At 41.9% G+C, this 20871-nt stretch overlaps 3 protein-coding genes across 8 annotated transcripts in view; 2 read left to right on the top strand and 1 right to left on the bottom strand.

The window, feature by feature from the left end:
* Positions 1 to 190: 190 nt before the first annotated feature.
* UFSP2 (UFM1 specific peptidase 2) lies at positions 191 to 17520 on the top strand (the record flags this gene model as incomplete). Of its 6 annotated transcripts, none has more annotated exons than XM_079779403.1 (13): positions 223 to 1407; positions 2301 to 2459; positions 3089 to 3167; positions 3856 to 4039; positions 4120 to 4186; positions 6530 to 6687; positions 7082 to 7274; positions 8568 to 8714; positions 9935 to 10099; positions 10300 to 10424; positions 12458 to 12534; positions 13971 to 14095; positions 16518 to 17520. In XM_079779403.1, 12 exons carry the CDS (start codon positions 2388 to 2390, stop codon positions 16602 to 16604), a joined length of 1479 nt encoding a protein of 492 aa, XP_079635529.1. In that variant the 3' UTR covers positions 16605 to 17520. The 6 variants fall into 6 exon arrangements, 5 of the variants coding, with proteins under 5 accessions (XP_079635528.1, XP_079635529.1, XP_079635531.1 ...); XM_079779404.1 differs by having other exon boundaries at positions 251 to 269; XM_079779402.1 differs by lacking the exon at positions 2301 to 2459 and having other exon boundaries at positions 192 to 269.
* ANKRD37 (ankyrin repeat domain 37) lies at positions 15582 to 20645 on the bottom strand. The gene is made up of 5 exons (XM_079779412.1): positions 20382 to 20645; positions 20039 to 20191; positions 18925 to 19016; positions 17528 to 17731; positions 15582 to 17280 (listed from the first exon to the last, which is right to left on the bottom strand). Exons 1-5 carry the CDS (start codon positions 20406 to 20408, stop codon positions 17277 to 17279), a joined length of 480 nt encoding a protein of 159 aa, XP_079635538.1. The 5' UTR covers positions 20409 to 20645; the 3' UTR covers positions 15582 to 17276.
* The window catches only part of LRP2BP (LRP2 binding protein), a 32106-nt gene continuing 31433 nt past the window's right edge, over positions 20199 to 20871 (top strand). Inside the window, exon 1 of the mRNA XM_079779408.1 lies at positions 20199 to 20476. The gene's annotated coding sequence lies outside the window, so the exon portion shown is untranslated. The remainder of the gene's footprint in view (positions 20477 to 20871) is intronic.

Here is a 20871-nt window from a genome sequence, read left to right as displayed (position 1 = left end):
ATACGGACGATTCAACCAATAAAGTATTCTTTTTAAGTTTTCATAAACTTTATTGCATAATTCATTACACTAAGACTTCTGCTTTCCGCCCTATTATCTATCCTCCGGGAGCTGTGGAATGGTACATCCCTTGACGTATGCCGCGGGGCGTGCTGGGAGTTGTAGTCCGCCTTCCAAGGCCCCGCCCCTCGATGACGACACTTCCAGACCTGCCTCCTGAGCCTCTGGGCGGTCGTCGGCGCCTCTGTCACCGCCACGTCGCAGACATGGTGAGTACCTCTGCTCGCCATCGACCCCGGCGTTTCCGCCCGGGACTTCGGTGGCCGCCACGCCTGCGGCTCCACAGCCCATGAAGGAGCTAGTCCCGCCGGGGCCCACGAGGGCAGCTGCGGACTCGGTGGCTGGGGCCGCCCTGTCCTGCCCTCGGCCTCCCCGCTGGGGCCGCAGGCACCTCGCCCCGCACAGCCCTTGACCCCCCAGCTCGGCCGCGTTTGGACCACGCGCTTCCCGCGCCTCCCTCCTGGCGAATGCATTTTGAGGACGACGGACTATTCGGCGTTTGTGAAGGTTTTGAAGAAGGATTGGGTCTTGGAAAGATGAATACCTTGCTTCAAATACTCTCTCCCCTGAGTAACAGTGATGGGACACTTCCGGTTTCCCTCGCGTGGAATCGTTCCTCCGGGTCCTGCTGCCCCTTGTCCTGCAGGTGGTGGTGTCCTCCTGGGACACGCTGCTTTACACCCTGTGCTTCCTCCCAGATTTGTGTGTCTCCAGCTTAGACCTTTATTCTGAGCTACTTTTATTCTGTCCACTGACTGTCGCCCCACGCGGATAGCTCATGGATCTCAACCTCAGCAAGTTCTAAACTGACCAGTTTCCAGCTCACCTCACCCCACACCTGCTCGTCCTCCAGGGATCCCACCTCAGTTACTTGTGCCACCATCCACCCTGTCCTGCATCCAGAAACCTGGACAGCTGTCAGCCTTGACATCTCCCTTTTCTCAACTCCTGAACATCTCTCTGGTCAATAATCAAGCTCTATGGAGTCCACCTCTCCATGGCTGTCAATCCTCTCTCTGGACTCTTGCCATCCTTGTCCTTGCCACCATCATCTAACCGCCTGCCTAGTCTCTTACCTGGTCTTCTAAGCAGGCCTTCCCCAACCTGGGCCGCGCCTGGAATGGGCTCTTCCATCCCCCGCCTCCCCATCTTTCCTTTGGAATTGCTCATACTCATTCCTGCCCATCCTTCAGATCTCAGCTTAAATAATATTTCTTCAGAAGTCTAGGGAGAGTCTAGTGCTTTCACATGTGACCTTTTTTGGAATCTTCACAGCCATCCTATGAAGTTGTAGATTTTTCCAATTTTACAGAAGACTTGATTCATTAAATTGTGCAAAATCATACAGTAAGTCGCCGAGTTAAATTTGCTCAAGCCTGTCTTTTTAACTTTTATCTCCTTCAGTATCTTTCTTTGTCATTAAATATTTTTTGCTCAAATGGGTACGTCGTGTTTTGTAGGATAGTATTGTTCTTTATTTAACAAGCTTCTTATTGATAGCTGTTTAGATAGGGTTTTTTTTGGGGGGGTGGGTGGGAGGGAGCGTGGCTATGATGAACAAGAGTATGGTAAGTGGACAACATTGAAGCTAAGTTTGTATTGACCTTTCTTGATTATTTTCTTAGAATAAATTCCCAGAAGTAGAATAGGGGTAAAGGTTATGACTTTTTCAACAGGTTACAATTGATGAAATAAATAAAAGCAGTTGCTCTTTTAAAAGTGTGACAAGAGATTTGTAAACGACAAGAATAGTAATGGTACCTACTTCATATTCTGAGGATCGGAGTTAATACTTGTCCAATCGTCTAGCACCGTGCCGTTTACATTTTTAAGAGCTCAGTAAATGTTTGCACTTATTCATTTATTCAAAATAGGACTCTTACTATGTAGTGTGGTTCGTCAGCCTGTTTGGGAAATGTTTTGAGACTCTGATGAACTCTTTGAAACCTCTTCCCAGAGGTTCTCCTCCTCCTCTCCCCCCAACAAAATGGTACATGTCATTTGTCATAAGTCTTCAACTACCTAAGCTCAGCATATGGACCCAGATTAAGAACTGCTAATAGATTCCACTTTACAAGTGCTTTTTCCCCTTTATAAGTTGCAAGTATTTTCCTATGCTCTGAAATACTCTTCTAAAGCCTGATTTTTTTCACGGCTATATAATATTCATAATTATTTAACCCGCCTGCCATTGTTGACATTTAGGTTAACATCCTTATACCTGAATCTTTGTTTTGTAGATTTCCTTAGACTAAATTTCTAAACGCAGGCTCACTACTCCAAGAACGTGAATATAAGGCTTTTGGTTCCTATTGCCACATTGACTTATGAAGAGTTCTACAGTCCGTACTCCCACCATTAATGATGCCTTAGTTTTCTCTCATCATCTTGACCACCAAGTATTATTATATTAAGTTCAGTGTTTTTGTCCCTTTCTTAAACTCGTTCTTTACCGTTGGTGTTTTCGTGTCATCGTTAAGCCCTTTGTTGACTATAATTTAGAAACGTGGTCTCACAGCACTCGATACTAACCGAGCTATCTGCATCCTAGCCTTGTGAAAAAGGCTTGTGATGCGTTGTGATAACTGGGTTGAAGAAGTGCAATATTAAAACAAAAGCCGTGAGTCTTTAAGCCCAGTGTGTAAAGACACACTCTGAGTTATAACTCAGTGGCACAACTGGAAAGAAGAAAAAGAAAAGAAGTAGAAATATGTCTTAAAGCAGTGGTCCTCAGCTTTTTCACACGAGAATCACTGGTGTGGGGGAGCTTTTAAATATTCTTATGCCCAGACCCTCCCCAGACCAATTAATCAGTTTAAGTTCCTCAAGTGATTCTAGTGTGGGACAAAAGTTGAGAACCCCTGCTTTAGAATTTAGGGTGTTTTGTTTTCTTTTTCTTCATAAAAAGAAGAATTCGTGAAATGATGTGAAAAGACGAGGTTAATTAATGCCTTAAATTCAGATTTGAATTTATTTAAGGATGAGTTTGTTTTGTTTCACAATGGGATTTTTGCTTCATTTGTCTCAGGTGATTTCAGAGACTATGGATATACTCTTCAGAATCAGAGGAGGCCTTGACCTAGCTTTTCAGCTAGCCACTGCTAATGGTAGGTCAGCCAAAAAGCTCTCCTTTTTCACTACAAAATTGATGATGAACTAGACTGAGATTCTCACCAGTTTGCACATGAAACTGTGCGGGGGGTAGGATGAATTGTCCAAGACCATATAGTTAGTAAGTTATGTAACTTGGATTTAAACTTAGACAACGTATTCCAACACCACCACCAACGGGACTCCTCTGTACAAATTCAAAAAAGATGAGCTGAATAGCTGAATCTTAACACTGTTGTGCTGAGTGGAAGAAGCCAGACACAAAAGGCCACATAATGCATGATTCCACTTATGTGAAGTGTCCAAAATAGACAAACCTATAAAGACGAAAAATAGGTTAGCGATTGCCGTCAGTAAGTCTAGGGGGGATGAGGAACGACCGCTGGTAGGTACAGAGTTTCTTTTGGGGTCATCAAAATCTTGTGGCATTAGAGAGTGATGGTTGTAAAACCTTGTGAATACACTAAAAGCAACTGAATTGTACTCATTCTAAGAATGACTTATGGCCAGTGAATTTTATCTCAGTTTTTTCGAAAGAAAGGCAAACATTTTGTATAATTATTGAATCTGGGGAATGGACATTTGGGAGCCAATTTGACTTCTACTTTGGTGTGTTTGGAAGCGTTCATGTTGAAAAGTGTAAAACTTTGCTCATTAACTTCTATTTATATTCTTTTAATTTAGAAATGTTTATCCAGAAGGCACTAAAACATGTGTTGAGTGACCTGTCAGCCAAGCTGTCGTCAAACGCACTGGTGTTCAGAATTCGCCACAGCTCGGTGTATGTGTGGCCTAACAGTGACGTAAACACCATCCCAGGAGAGCTGACCAGCAGCTCTGCTTGTAAGACCCTACTGCGCTTCATCCAGTGAGTACGGCTGAAGATTGCTAGAAATGTTTCCAAATGTCATTTCCTAGTCTAAACATCTGTGTGTGTTAAACATTTAGATTTGAACAGGAAGAAGATACAAAACGAAAATTCATGAGGAAGAAAGACAAAAAGTTACCAGATGTGGTAAGCAAATCACCTGCCTTCCTGGTGGTAAAAATTTTAAATCCTTGAATTTGGAGTTGAGATCTTAGAAATTATTTACTCCATCTCTCTTAGTTGTTATAGATCAGATTACTGAGGTCCGGAAAGATAAATGACATGCCAGACGTTATATCTCTTTTTTCATATCTAAACTTTGGTTCCATTATAATAGTCCTCTTAAGCTCTTTTGAATGTTTTCTTTATTCCCACAAAAACAAAACAGCTTAAGCACATTTACAAATTATTTAAAAATAAATAAAAGGACTCATTCTGAAACATGACAGTAACACATTATGCCATGTGAGATACTAAATAATTTACTTTTCTTCATACTGTTCTTAGTTCTGTTGATTTTTTAAAAATATATTTTATTGATTTTTTTACAGAGAGGAAGGGAGAGGGATAGAGAGTTCTATAGAATCATCGATCAGCTGCATCCTGCACACTCCCCACTGGGGATGTGTCCGCAACCAAGTTACATGCCCTTGACCGGAATCGAACCTGGGACCTTTGAGTCCGCAGGCCGACGCTCTATCCACTGAGCCAAACCAGTTAGGGCAGTTCTGTTGATTTTTGAACCAATACTATTGAGTACCTGCCTGCCGTATGCTACAAACTTTGCCCAATATTGGAGATTTTTTTAAAAATGGAGCTACTGTGCAAGGCAGGAAGTTGTGTGAAATTAATTTGACTGTCGTGTTTTTTCAGGCTGGCAGAGGAAACTAGGGTGGACATGAGGTTGGAGAGGTGGGCCGGGGACACTTCAGGAGAAGCCGAACTAAACTAGTAGCTAAGGCAATAGAGAGGAGGGCAAGAATAGAAGAGATATTTGGGGGATAAAATGGATTACATTTGGAAACTAATTGGATATGGGATGACCATTTCTTGCTTGAGTAAAAATGGAAGTTGAGGTTGGTTTGGGTCATGTTTCAGATACCAGTGAGGTGTCCACAGGAGCTGTTGGTTTTACCAAGCTGAAGTGTACACAAAAATCGTGGGCTGTAAATAATTATTTGAGAATTACCGATATGTGGAGCTGGACATTTTGAGGAGTACTGGTCAGCTATTTTGTAGACTGTTTTACTCTTCCTCCTGATTAAATCCAGGTTGTCATTGTTGGTGGGAATACCACAGAGGTAATGTTGTGCTCTTCTCAGCACATCGGATTGAAGAGGCATGTGCTACCCTAGTGTTGGTGATAATAGCTTCGATCACTTAATGTGGTATCTGCCACTTTTCCCCACTGTGAGGGCACTATTTTCCCCTTATAATTAGGAAGTATCTCGTGAGAAGATAATTCAGACTATGTATATATCTTCTCCCTCATCAAATGCTACCTCTTCTAGCATCAGCTGATCATTTTTGCCAGAATCCAACATTAAGCTGATAGTTACAAAGTGGCGCTTTTTCTCTCATTTCATATCTAAATTAATGTTATATTTATTAGATGACAGGAAGACTGTGAGGAGAGCTTTTCCTTAATTATGTGTTATCTGCACAGAAGCATGGATTCTCATTTTATGCAATTAGTTATAATCTGTTACTGTTATTAGTTATTTGAGGCTCGCATTTTCCAAGATTTGGCCAATAGAAACTTCTTCAAGCGAGCGCCAGTGGTTTTTGAAACTATTTTTCAGAACTTCCTACCTTCTTCCACAAGCTGTTCGGGCACATCATGTACTCTCCCTGATCCAACTCAGGAGTCAGCCATTCCTCCAAGGAGCGTGCACATGTACAAACCCATACTACTCATATACACACATACACTCATATTTATCTATGTAAATCATGTCTATACCTCCAGTTCTGTTTCAGCCTCACACAGTTCCTAACCTTTTCCCTGTGAGAAACCTGGCTTCCAGTAGCCTCAGTATTTTTCTACATTTGTTCAATATATAAAAGGTATTTTCAGAATCCGCCTTCCATGCCAGTCAGAACCAATCCTGGTAATAGAATTCAATATTTGTTTATAGTTCTCCATGTCTTTAGAGCAGGCGTCCATAGTTTAAAAGTTCCTTCAGTGTGTGGTTATTGTATCTTGTTCATTAGATTTTTTTAAAAATTAAGTCTAGAGAATAATATAATGAACCCGGGTGAACCTATACCAGCTCTCATGTTTATCAGTACACAGTCAGTCTGATTTCATCTTCACTCCCCACTCACCGGCCACATCTCCTCAGGTTATTTTGAAGCAGAGAACAATTTTTGTTAAGATTTGAGCGTTTAAACAACTTACTGTAGCTTTGGTCCTTAAAAAGTCCTTTTACTTAGCCCTTTTAGATTTAGTATTTACTCTAAGTTGACTATTACTGTTTATCTTTATAGCATCAAGTAGTAAACATAGATCTCATGCTGGAAATGTCAACCTCTCAGACCGCCGTAACCCCCGTCATTGAAAGAGAAATCGGAGGACACCACTATGTTACCATGACGTTGCCAGTTGATGCCGTTTTATCTGTTGCCCCCGAAGAAGCATGGGGCAAGTAGGTATTCCAGAGTTCTCCTGCCCCATGTCAGTGAGGACCCTGCCCCAGAGTGATAGATTCCACTTTTGAGTCTCATGTAGGCACATCCAGGGTGGTGGTTGTAGTTTTTAGTGTGGTTTACTCCCTGGTTTTTAGTAAGAGTCTTCTAGTAATTAAGTATTTGGAGGAAGTAGGGTTGTCTACAACACGTAGTATAAGGTTTTCCCTTTACCTACACAGAAGAAACAGAGTTGATTTAGCCTTTCATAAGTTAGACTTCCTTTAATTAACCTGGCCCAATCAAGTGGGGTTTTTTTGTACTACATTAGGGATATATTAATTCCACACTCATTTATCATTTATCAGAGCCACTGTAACTTCTGTTAATGCACTTGTATATTTTCCCCCACAGGGTTCGCAAACTTCTAGTGGATGCAATTCATAATCAGCTAACTGATATGGAAAAGTGCATTTTGAAATATATGAAAGGAACCTCCATTGTGGTCCCTGAACCAATGCACTTTTTATTACCGGGGAGAAAAAATCTTGTAACAATTTCATATCCATCGGGAATTCCAGATGGGCAGCTGCAGGCCTACAGAGAGGTGAGACCAAGCCATGTCCTCTTAGAAAAAATAAGGCTGTCATCCATTTCATAGTTAATTACATATTTCTAATAAACGGAAATTATTTTACGATTTACTAGTAATTTTAAAGTGTGGAGCCCAACTATTAATTTTACGTATTATTTCATTTCTGTTCTCATGGAACTGCTTTTTTAAGTATTTTGAGTGAGAAAATATGTGAAACCCACATGTAACATTTGAATTTTATATGCTCAGTGTGGTTCATATGTTCTATGAAACTAGTTTTCCATAATGAAATGAAGAATTGAAATGTGCTTCCATCCCTAGAGAATCTGATGAGTATTAATAAATTCCTTTCCCTTTCATTCCTTCCAGGTTTGTGAGAGATTACAGTTAGGGGAGGGCAGTTAGGATTCATGCTAATCCTAGTTAGGAGTTACAGTAATACTCCACCCCTCCTCCACCCCCAGGCTTCTTTGGGTTTTATTAGAGGCCTTTGAAGAAAACATGATCGGCACTCAAAGCAATGAGGTTTATTGACAAAATGACTGGTTTTAGAGTACATATTTTTTATGTGTGGCCTTGTCCGGCCACATCAAAGTCTCTTCCTGAGATGCCCTCTCATGTCCCTGAGATATGGAACCCTCTGTACACCTCTGGGCTAGATGAAGTGATATGTAGAGGCAACAGCTCCATGAGCTAATGATCCCCTTCAAACTGCTAGAGTACACAGAAGATATGAAGAAGAAAATGTCCAACTTTTCAAAGTAACTATTACATATTTTTATACCATTGGGAATATTTTTGCATTTTAAACATGTGTATTTTTATTTCAGTGCCATATAGGTTGGTTTCATACCACCAATTTCTACTCTGAAACTTAATCACTACCCCTTATACTTGTTAAGTACTCTAAGCATGATTTTTTAAAAATAATTATATGATTGTTAGTTATAATTTACTCACTTACAAGGCTGTTTTAAAACCAGTCTTTATCCTGGATGTATTTTAACAAACTGTGTTATAACAGATAGTTAATGTTAAATGATCTCAGTGCTCTCACATTTAACAAATTATTTTCATTTTTCTGTGTTCTCTTTCAGTTTCTACCCACATACATAGATAAGCAAAAATAAATCTTGTTTGGTTTTAGTTTGTTCTCACACTCTTTGACTTGGTGAATTAAATCATAAGTGTATTTGATAACTCACAACTGATACATAATTTTGTTTTATATCTTTAGTTTGAGTTTATTGACTAGAAATCTAAATCGTTTAACTGTTTTTCCCTGTTGATTCTGACTTCCTTTAGGAGTTACACGATCTCTTCAATCTGCCTCATGACAGACCTTATTTCAAAAGGTCTAATGCTTATCACTTTCCAGATGAACCATACAAAGATGGTTACATTAGAAATCCACACGCTCATCTCAGTCCACCCAACATGGAGACTGGTATGGTGAGTTTAATAATTACTTATAGGAGTCAGCTGATCACCATTGTCAATCGTTTTTTGTTTGTACCCAGTGGAATTTGTAAGGATTGATTCTCAATGTATGTCACCCCTAAAACATAATTTATCATTCATTCCTTTTAATAATCAAGTGCTTAAGACAGCAGCAATTCACAGTGGTCTAAAAGGGTTAGGAATAGCTAGCATGGACCACATTTCTCTTACTAAAATTCCATTCCCGACTTCTTTATAGGCTTGTCCAATTTTACTTTCGTTCTGAACCTGAGAAATCATGCTAATTAAGGGCATATTCTACCCAAACCACACTGTTAGCAGAAGTCTAATAAGACCCTACAGTGTTTTTCTGTGCAGCATGCACCTGCTTGCAAAGGGTAGATCTTCACTGAAGTTGCTGAAATAAGGAGCGAGGGGAAGGGTCCCTTTAAGGATGCACGTAGGCCAATTAGAAAAGATCTTGTGACACCCAAGATAGGCGTGTTTGCACAGCTGGCCTCCCGGCACAGAGCCACCGCCTCAGTCTCGGGCCCACATGGACTCCTTGGTGGCCTCTGCTGTTCTGTCTGCTGTTGATCCCCACTGGCCTGTACCTTCTCTCTACTCTGTCTTTTCTCAGCCTCGGAGCTTCTGTTTCCTCATTGTTGCTGCTTATTGTAGCTTTTCCTACTTCCTTGTTGCTGCTCACAGTACGCATTGTTTCAGCTTCATACCCTGCTCCTTTCTGCCCGATTCACTCTGCACCTTCAGATTCCCACGGCAGGAAACTCGATTGGCCATCCTGTTGTGGCATTTCTTCAGTACCTGCTGAGTCTCCAGGTGCTCTGTAAGGAAATCTTAAGAAGTAAAAATGAATATATGACACTGTGTCTACCCTACAGGAGTTAGGGGCCCGCTGCTAGGCCTGGCCAGCAGAGTGCGCTTGGGACAGCAGTTCCACCTGCTTCCCATAGAGACTCAGCTGGGCACTCACACTTACTTACATACAAATGCATCTTTAGCCAGCATGTCAGTGATCTGATTTCATTTATTGTGCTTATATAGGAAATCTTGAGACACTTATTTCTAGTTAAAAGTCTTACTCTGTGAGGCATAGAATCACAGAAGAGGAAATACAAAACTTAGAGTCTCAAGCAGTACCTCTTGATGGTTTTCTAGTAGATTATTATATAAATGTTTTCTCTCTCTCAGACTCTGTTCTTTTTATGTAGGTTTATGTGGTCCAGGGCCTGTATGGTTATCATCATTACATGCAGGATCGGATGGATGACAGCGGCTGGGGCTGTGCCTACCGATCGCTGCAGACCATCTGCTCTTGGTTCAAACACCAGGGGTACACAGAGAGGTCCATTCCGACACACAGAGAAATCCAGCAGGTACAGAACATGCCGTTTTACATGATGAGCACGTGTACATTTCAATAGCCCTTAATGTACCATTAATTATTATAAACTCGTAGTACAGACTGATTTCTGTTTTGAAGGAAAAACATGTCCTGCTAATCAGGGAAAAGGCCCTACATGTAATTTTAATAGCTCTTTGTGTGTGGATTTCTTTGTATTTTCAATACAAAAAGGCTCTAGTTGATGCCGGGGACAAACCAGCAACATTTGTGGGATCACGGCAGTGGATTGGGTCTATCGAGGTACAGCTGGTACTGAACCAACTGATTGGCATAACTTCAAAAATACTGTTTGTCAGGTAAGGACACTCTAAGAAAGACATCATTTCAAATTGAGATTGTCATTTTACTAAAATAACAGAAAAATTATCTTTCCCCCACATTTGTTTTCACTCCTTTCTCTTCCTCCACATTGTCTGATTACTTTGTAAATCTCATTTTTTAACCCTAAATTTTTTTTTAGTTAATCTTTAGAAGACTTTGGAGTTTATGATCTATAATACATACTTATATGGTTGAGGCCTAATTTTAGCCGAGAAGAGAAAAACTTGGATATATGTCAACTTTGAGTGTAAAGAAAATCAAGTTTTTTTGTGCTCAAGTTTTTAAAAAGTCTTGAAAGGAGAAAATCAAATGTTGATCTACAACTGACCTTCTTGTTTACCTCTTGCACTTTTTCTCCTTAAGATGTTAATAAACTAATTATGTGTCTTAATAAAATATTCATTTCACTTTTTCCAATATAGCATAACCATAATTCCAGCATTAAGCTATGAGCAAATCTAAATTAAATACTATTGATTTCTTTTTTAAAAAATATTTTTTTTTTATTGATTTCAGAGAGGGAGAGGTAGAGAGAAACAGAAACAATAATGAGAGGGAATCATTGATTGGCTGCCTCTTGCACGCCCCCTACTGGGGATCGAGCCCACAACCCGGGCATGTGCTCTCAACCGGAATCGAACCTGGGACCCTTCAGTCTGCCACCCGACACTCTATCCACTGAGCCAAACCAGCCAGGGCAATACTATTGATTTCTGGGACAATAATTAGCTTCTTCCTTTTGTGAGCTTATGTTTTAAATACATTTTCTATTATGACAATCTTGTAAATATAGTAACTTTATCCTAATTTAGCCAAGTACTTTAATACATCTGGTTTCACTATGGCAGTCTGGATTGACTGTGGAAATCAGTGCCAACGAATAAATGATAGGCTAAGTAGTGAAGTGTAGCTGATTAAAAGTTAAAAAGTGGAAGTTTTGGCACATTAAAACATTATATGTTCCTTACTAGGCAAGAGCTAAGGTTTAACACCACCTGACACCTCAATTCTAAAAAGTCTTCATCTGTCCATCTTTGTCTTCTCAACAGTACAAATTGTATAGAACATTGTAATATTCCCTAAAAACATTATGTTGTTGCCCTGGCCGGGTAGCTCAGTTGGTTAAAGTGTTGTCCCGATACACTAAGGTTCTGGGTTCAATCCCTGGTCAGGGCACATGCAAGAAACTACCAATGAATGTATAAATAAGTAGAACAACAAATTGATGTTTCTCTCTCTTTTTCTTTCTCTCTCTCTCTCTCCCCATTCCTCTCTAAAATCAATTTAAAAATAAGATAATATGTTGTACTTGAAAACATGTTTTACCTTTCACACGGGCTTCACAGACATTGTTTTAGTCCTGGACTCTCCTGTCCTGTAGACAGGGCAGGTATTAAGCTCCCAATTTAAAGATGAGGAAATACAGACTCAGAGTCTGACAGCATGAAGACAAGAACCCAGGATTTAAAACTGGTTCTTCTGAAATAAATCCATCCATAAGGGCCCTCTGGGTATCCAGGTGACCACTTTCGATCTCTTGTTAAAAACCCAGACCTCCTTTGTGCAGTTCCAGGTAGTCTTGCTTCTTTCCTGACGTATCTAATGGCCTTAAATATTTAGAAAGGTTATATTGCTTTAACTTGCTCAGTCAGTTCCTTACCACTTAGCTGCACTTAAAATCATATGGGTGGGTTTTTTTGTGTGTGTTTTTAATGTTTTTATTGATTTCACAGAGAGAGGAAGGGAAAGGGATAAAGATAGAAACATCCATGAGAGATAACTATCAATTGGCTGCCTCCTGCATGCCCCCCACCGGGAATCAAGCCCTAACCAGGAATCGAACTGGTGACCTCTAGATTCATGGGTTGACGCTCAACCACTGAGCCACACAGGCTGCGCTTTATGGTTTTGTATGTTTTTTCAACCAAGAAAGAAAGCAGAAATGGCCCCATTTATATGACCGCAGTGTCAGAAATGATTCAGCTAATAGAAAACGGTTTCTTTCCAGCCAGGGTTCGGAAATGGCCTCTCAGGGACGCGCACTGGCTCATCACTTCCAGAGTGAAGGAACTCCAGTGATGATCGGTACGAGTCTGGGTCACCCTGGGCACTTAGGTGGCGTGGAGAGAGAGTAAAACTTACCATTAGTATAAATGTCTAATGTCACGTAAAATCGGTGATTTTAAACCACTTTAAAATTAGCTTTTACACCATACACACTGACCTCCAAATTCCTTTGGAGATTTTTTAAATGTGCAAGGCAGAAGGAACATTATAGAAGAAAATGCTAAGGAGATAAATGATAAAGGTGTGCATATAGTTAAAAGAGTTGAAAGCATCATGAAAAAGAGGCATGAGCATCATAAGTCACGGGTCTGTCACTAACTTGGCCAGCGGTATTCCATTACTGCTGATTGCTTCATCTCTCTGGGCTTTATGCGTAAAATAAGAGGATTGGATTAGTTCATCTAAAGCAGTGGTTCTCAACCTTTCTAATGCCGAGACCCTCAGCCCTAACCAGTTTGGCTCAGTGGATAGAGCGTCGGCCTGCGGACTCAGGGGTCCCAGGTTCGATTCCGGTCAAGGGCATGTACCTTGGTTGCGGGCACATCCCAAGTGGGAAGTGTGCGGGATGCAGCTGATCGATGTTTCTCTCTCATCGATGTTTCTAACTATCCCTCTCCCTTCCTCTCTGTAAAAAATCAATAAAATATATATTTTTTAAAAAGTACAGTTCCTCATATTGTGGTGACCCCCAACCATAAAATTATTTTCGTTGCTGTTGTGAATCGTAATGTAAATATCTGTGTTTTCCGATGGTCTTAGGCGACCCTGCTAGCGGTTCTCAACCTGTGGGTCACGACCCACAGGTTGAGAACCGCTGCTGTAGAGCCTAAGACCATCGGAAAACACAGATATTTATATTACGATTCATAACAGTAGCAAAATTACAGTTATGAAGTAGCAACGAAAATAATTTTATGGTTGGGGGTCACCACAACATGAGGAACTGTATTAAAGGGCCGCGGCATTAGGAAGGTTGAGAACCACTGATCTAAAGATTCGTATTCTGTGAGGAACAAGATGGGTCCTGTGATGGCCGGGGAAAGCTCAAACGGGTGTGTGTAGGGAGGGGAGGAAGGCAGGTTTCAGCAGAATAGCAGGAAGAACTGAATGCGTGGATGGCTGTCTCCTGAGTGGCCCACAGCAGTGACTGTTTCTCTGGTGGGAGGGGTTTACTAGTAGACCCTCTGTGGCCCTTTCTAAATCCAGTTTAGGTAATTCCATGGATATGGCAGTGGAACATAAACCTTCTGATTATGGATATGATTGAATCTTTTCTATCTTGAAGATGTAATTTTATCTTTTCAGAGTGTGTTTTGACATAGTGGTTTTTTACAGTGTAGGCTAGAAAATTTTAATGCTGTTAGATAAATTAATAGGCAAAGCAATCTTTTAAAATTGAAAAGGAAGTTGAGATTAATGTATGCTTCTCATATTTCATATTTCCTCGTCTCTAGGGGGAGGAGTTTTGGCCCACACGATACTGGGAGTCGCATGGAATGAGATTACAGGGCAGATAAAATTTCTGATTTTAGATCCACACTATACAGGCGCTGAAGATCTGCAGGTTATTTTGGAAAAGGTAAGTATCTGTTTAACACAAATTTAGATGCAAGACAAAGAAACCAGAGCCAAAGGATAGGAGGCATCTGGGGCTGTGGTGAATGACTGTCTCTCTAGATAGGGAGGGTAGGAGGGAAATAAAGTAAATTGCAAAAGAAACAATTTGGGTTAGGTTTATAAAAATGTTATCAGTTACTGAACTTAATAATGGAGCACAAAGCTCATACATGTATTCCTTTGGAGATTTTTCAGCTTTGCACAAACAAATGTATTGAGGTCTATCAGTTCCTTGAAGTAGGAGAGTGAAGTATAAAACCTTTATAATTTTAGATTTAACCAAAAATAGCTAAGCAGTACGCTGGACATTGTGGAGGCCTGACTACTTTTCAGCTATTTACATATAACTTAATCTCATGCTGTGAAGGATTTGAACAGATAATGGGTTTGCTCTATTAGTGCACATAAGAAACCATGAAGCCAAAGCCTGGCCATCAGTGCAGAACTATTGACTCTTACTTGACTCAAGAATCTAAGGCACTGAGTCCGCTTGGGCTGCTGTACAGAATACCACAGACTGGGTGACTTATAAACATCAGACATTTATTTCTCACAGTGCTGGGGGCTGGGGCATCCAAGAGCAAGGCGCCAGCAGATAAGCTGTCTGGTGAGGCCCAGTTCCTAGTTCATAGGCAGCTGTCTTTTTCACTGTGTTCACATGGTAGGAGAGATGAGGGACCTTTCTGGGGCTCTTTAAAAAGGGCACTAATCCCATTTGTGAGGGCTCCACCCCCATAATCTAGTCACCCTCCAGAGGCCTCACCTCCAACTATCACATTGGGATTAGGTTTCAGCCTATGAACTTTGAAGGGACACAATCAGTCTATAGCAGGGCCACGGGGAAGGTCTGCCTCTGCCGCTTTACCCTCTTGTGGAGCTTTCCTGCTCGACATTCCCGGCCAGTCCCCTCAAGGGAGAGCACGGCTCCCCCCTCCCCTCCCATCAGTCTCTGGTTTGGGCACCCGCTCTACCCACGTCCCTTAAAAAAAATTGAGCCTGGTTACCTGGAGAAGGCCTACATGTATGAAAGGATCACAGGAGATAGTATAAGCTTTCTTTCCTATTTATCATTAAGAACACAGATTTTAGGACATTAAAATTATTAGAGGAAGTTTTGCTGAAAATAGTAGATAATAAAAAGAAGCTTATTATGTATAGCAACGTCTCAAACAAACCAAATTTAAAAAATATATATTATTGATTTCAAAGAGGAAGGGAGGAGAGAAACATCAATGATGAGACAATCATTGATTGGCTGCCTCCTGCACGCCCCCTACTAGGGATTGAGCCTGCAACCAAGACATGTGCCCTGACCGGGAATCGAACCATAGCCTCCTGGTTCATAGGTTGATGTTCAACCACTGAACCACACCAGCCAGGCCACAAGCCAAATTGAACAGCTGGGAGCAGGGGCAGTAGGACTGACTGGGGGGGGTGGGGGGGGGGGGTTTAATGTTTTACTTTCATGTCATTTGAATTTTTATAATGTGTATCTTATTTTTTGCAATCAGAAGAAAAAAAAAATACTAAAGTGCATCTCTAACTCACCTCTCTGGCCTCCACACCAAAGGCTCAGCTAACACACTCTCTTCTTGGAGGAGGTCTGATCTTTGACTTTAGGCCCCTGACAGCACCCTGCAGCCTCCGAGTTAGGTGGGGTAAGGAGTAAGACCAGGCTTGTCCCGCACTCAGTGGTATTTTAAGAGTCCTAGCTAGCCTCCTCACAAGTATTTAGCAAACAAAGCATTTCATTTCATAGTCATACAACACAGATGTTAGCTGGGTCTTTAAGAAAATAAATCAATGGCCCTAGAAGAAATTTGATAAACTTTTATATTCACAATGAGATTTTGTTTGAAAGTAATTTTCTCTGCTGGAGAAAAGGATGAATGCTGACATGAAGAATGGAAAGTGGAAATGATTACAGCCTGAGGAAAATGAATGCCACTCAAAGGGCAAGCTCAGATTTCTCACGACCATATTTCCTCATAGCTATGATGCCTCTGCATGGTGCATAGCAGTCTTTTATGGACTGCTAAGGAAAACAGCCACTTACATGCCACTGCCTGCCAGAATGGCAAAACTATACATCTTAGCATCAATAAAATGTGGAATTTAGAGCAATAGTTACCAAAGGAAGCTTTTCTTTTTTTTTACTGATTTCTGATTAAATACAGTATAACTAAATTTTTTATTCTATCTGAAAGGGACCCAAATAAATTAACTTTTCTATGCTTTATACAAATTTGGATCTTTGAATTATATAGGTACTTAAAGAGTCTTATTCCAAGATCCTAATGGAGCAGGATGGTAAAATTTTACAATTTTGGTCCTATAGTCCTGTAACTTTGTAAAATGTTTTCCTTTCCCTTTTCCCAATCTAGGGCTGGTGTGGATGGAAGGGGCCAGACTTCTGGAATAAGGATGCGTACTATAACTTATGTCTTCCTCAGCGACCAAGCATTATTTAAAACTAGAGGCCCAGTGCATGAAATTCGTGCACTCGGGGGGATGGGGGGGGGGGAAATCCCTCAGCCCGGCCTGTGCCCTTTCGCAGTCTGGGAACCCCATGATCGATCACCCCAAAGAGGTAGGCCCAGCACACCTGTTGCAGCCCACTGGTTGGTGGCCTGGGCCTCCCTCTGTGGGTGACCCATCACATCGCACCTGCCTTGGCTGGCCTGGCGCCAGTGGGTGTCATAGTGTGGTCGTCCAGACGGTTCTGCTGTTCGGCCGTTCGGTCGATTTGCATATTACACTTTTATTATTATAGATATCTTGGACTCAAAGACTATAGTAAAGTTTATTATAAATTTGTTAATAAAAAATAAGTTTAATTTTCAAATGAATCCTGGGTGTAGTTTGATGGTTTAACCTTGATTTTTTCCAAAGGTTATAAATACTACACAAAAAAAGAAATTAGTCTTTAGACATTCCTTTAAGAACTTAATAGACAAAGCATGTGCAACCACAATATTGTAGGCATGTAAATACATGTATTCATAAATGTTATCTTCACTTAGAAGAAAGTTCTCCTCCTTCTCAGAAGGAGTTTAGACGCCTGATGAGAGAAAGCCATGGCTTGTAGCTGAGCAGCAGATCTGCACGACGTGAAGGCCTCTTCACACCTCCTCATACCCAAGTCATCTGTTGTTAAAAAACATGTTCACATTAAAGTCTTTTTCAATAGGTTATCTCCCCAACCTTCTATGCAGGACAATCTTTGTCTTTTCTAGAATCTACAAGTAGTTACTATAACCGTTCTTAAAACGTGTTAATGAGAATGAAAAAGACACACTAGAAATAAGACTGCCAATATTTAAATGAAACAATAATTTCTGTGCCAAATAAGAGACCCTTGAGGAAGGAAGAAAGAAGAAACTGAGTTACTTACGGACACTTCCTTTTCCCACTTGTATTTCCTGCACTCGCAAAACTTCGTTTCTGCCTGAGCACCGGAACACAGGGATCTCTGTTGGATGGTTCACTTGGGTGTTTTGTCTGCATACGTTTAATTGCTGTAAGGAACTTGGCACATTCGGGAAATCCACATGACCAAGCAAGATCTTCAGCTGTTTGCCCATTCTTATTACATAAACTGAATTTAAAATAAAAATCGAGTTCAATAAAGCTTGACAAGTGTTCAGCCTTTTTAAAATATATATCTTTCTAACAAAGGAGCTTTGGGCTCATACAAATGTTGGCTGCAGAATAGAAGAGGTAAAGGAAGCACAGAGAAATTCCATTTTTGTTCACTATGGTGTCCTCCGTGACTAGCAGAGTCCAGCACAGAGTGGGCATTTCAATTTTGAATGAATGAAAAAGTATTCTGTGTTCAATACAGTGGGTAAGTACCCAAGAAAGTCCATGAGAACTTGGATAGAATGGATTTTCCTAAACCAAAACTAAGGTGTAATTCTGCCACCTCTGATTGCTCAGGATCCATTTTCACTTCTTCAAAGTGCACAGTATCAGATATTAACAGCCTGAGTTAACATTTAAAGGATAACACCAAATTATCAATTAGACAAGCATCTTTTTTTAAAATATATTTTTATTGATTTCAGAGAGGAAGGAAAGGGAGAGATAGAAACATCAATGATGAGAAAGAATCATTGATTGGCTGCCTCCTGCACACCCCCTACTGGGGATCAAGCCCACAACCCAGGCATATGCTCTTGACCAGAATGGAACCTGGGACCCTTCAGTCCTCAGGCGGATGCTCTATCCACTGAGCCAAACCGGCTAGGGCAGTGGTCAGCAAACTCATTAGTCAACAGAGCCAAATATCAACAGAACAACGATTGAAATTTCTTTTGAGAGCCCAGTTTTTTAAACTTAACCTTTTGCACTCGGATGTCGAGTGTGACTCGACACGGTTAGCATCGGTAGCAGCTCGTATGTCGAATTGTATTGAATGTATCAATAATTTGAAATATAAATAAATCCAAATAAATAAGTTTGTATGAAAAGAAACTCCAGTTTTTTATTCTACTGCCGCGCTTTGTAAAATCTGGGGTATTTAAAAAATTAAATCCCGAGTAGAATAAAGGAATCGAGAAAAAAGCAAGCGAGTGCAAACGGTTAAACTTCTTCTAATGCTACTTCTTCAAAATAGACTTGCCCAGGCCGTGGTATTTTGTGGAAGAGCCACACTCAAGGGGCCAAAGAGCCGCAGTTTGCCGACCACGGGGCCAGGGCAACAAGCATCTTTTTTAAAAGCACATGTAATTAAGCTTCAGAAGTCTGATTCATTTAATCCAAGTTAAAGCCACCAAGTTTAACACTTACTCGATTTGGGCGTCACTGGCTACAAGCAGGCTAAGGCATTCCAGGCTTCCCACTTTGGCTGCCTTGTGGAGTGGGGCTTCTCCAAACACATCCTTAAATACAAGACAACACATTTTAGTCTCTCCCCAAAATACTTTCTTTGGAAGTTGGTGGGTGAAGTCTAATTATCGTTTGAGGAACCTATGTGAGGAAGCTAGTTGAACCTGCATTGTACTGGGCTAAACTTTTTAATTCAAGTGTTTTTTTTTTAAATAAGGTTCTCTTGGTATGTTATTAAATACAAAGCTTTCATTAGTAAAAACGTGTGCAGTCACAGCACATGCATTAAAATTTAAGTGAATAAAAGTAAGAGTTCTATGGAAGTAAAAAAAAAAGGCAATATAAAATTCACCATACTTTAATATTCAATGGAAGATGTAGTCGACCATAAAAAAGTTGTATAGAGCCCCAGCTAGTTGGCTCAGTAGCCGGCAGACTGGATGGTCCCAGGTCGGATTCCAAGCCCCACCTGCAGGAGGCAACCAATGGTGTGTCTCTCACATCAGTGTTTCTCTCTGTCTCTTCCCCCTCTCTTCCACTCTCTAAAACTCAAAGGAAAACATATCCCCAGGTGAGGAATAACAAAGAAAAAGTTACGTAGAAAATTGTAACAGTTGTGAGCAGCCTCACAAATATTTCAGTTGCTACACTGAGACTTTTCATTTGATAACACAGTAAGTGTTCCTTTTGAAATTGTAGTAGCCAGTAGGCATATATATGGCTAATGAGCACTTGAAATATGGCTTGCCTGAACTGAAATGCGCTGTAAATATAAAATACACACCGGATTGAAAAAACAGACGAAAATGTAAACTATCTCAGTAATGTTTTATACTGAGATGTTAATATTGTGGATAAGTTGGTTTAAATTACACAATTTCATGTTTCGTTTTACTTCATCATTGTGGCTACTACAAAATTTTTAATTACATACGTGGCTCGTGTAGTTCTCTATTGGACATCGCCACATAGACATGTTTCTAACAACTGAACTGAGTGCCCTGAAGACTAGGAAATGTTTGTGTGGGTTCGGGGTGGAGCGGAGGGTGGCGCACAGTAACAGTTACTCAGTTACCTGCTGGTTGAGGTCCGCGCCCGTCTGCAGCTGCCAGAGAAGAAACCAAGCGCGGCCGCCACCTGCGGCCAAGTGGACGGGCGACTGCTCGCAGGGATCCGGGGGTGCGTTGACCGAGGCCCCGGCCGCCAGCAGATGCGTCAGATTCTCCACCTGCAGGAAGAGAGCAGCTCCAGCACCCCTCTTGCCTCGGTCCAGCCCCACGCCTCCCCGGGGCTGAAAACCTTCCAACTCTACGGAGGCAGCGCCCCGTGGTCGCTCCGCAGTCTCCCTCGCGAGCGCTCCCAGGGAGACAGACTTCTGGAAGCTTCAGCCTGCGGGACAGAAAGGGTCCGAGCCTCACCTCTGAGTTGCAATCAAGCAGCAGCATTTTCCGCCTGAAGCAGAGGGCAGGAGTCGTCGGGCTTGCAGAGCGGTGCACTCGCGGCAGACTGGCAGGTGAGTGTGCACCAGCCGCCCCAGTGCGGGGGAATTTAAAGTCGGCGGGATGGGGGGGCCGGCCCTCGCCGCCGCGCCCCAGCTCTGGCCGCGCCCCAGCAGCCTAACCTTTGGCTGCACTGCCGATCCCAGCCCCGCGGCCGCTGCACGTACACAAACACTGGCACGTGCAACCCAGGCCCTCGGAGGAGGGCGGAGGGGGAGGAAGCGGGGCTGGGCCCGCCAGCCGATTGGCCACGGGGAGGCGCCAGGCCCGCCCATCTGGGGGCGGGGCCCTAGGCCGCCGCGCGGAGCCCCGGTGCGCGTGCGCCGTGGGCGGCGGGGTCGGAGCGGCCCGGGGGCGGCGTCCATCCGGCGCCCGGGTTTTGGCACGTCTCTCGCGGGCGCGGCCCGCC

The sequence above is a fragment of the Cnephaeus nilssonii genome (genome assembly GCF_951640355.1).
Source record: "Cnephaeus nilssonii genome assembly, chromosome: 8".
NCBI lineage: Eukaryota > Metazoa > Chordata > Mammalia > Chiroptera > Vespertilionidae > Cnephaeus > Cnephaeus nilssonii.
Note: the sequence above shows the minus strand (reverse complement) of the source record. Positions and strands in the feature narration are given on the sequence as shown.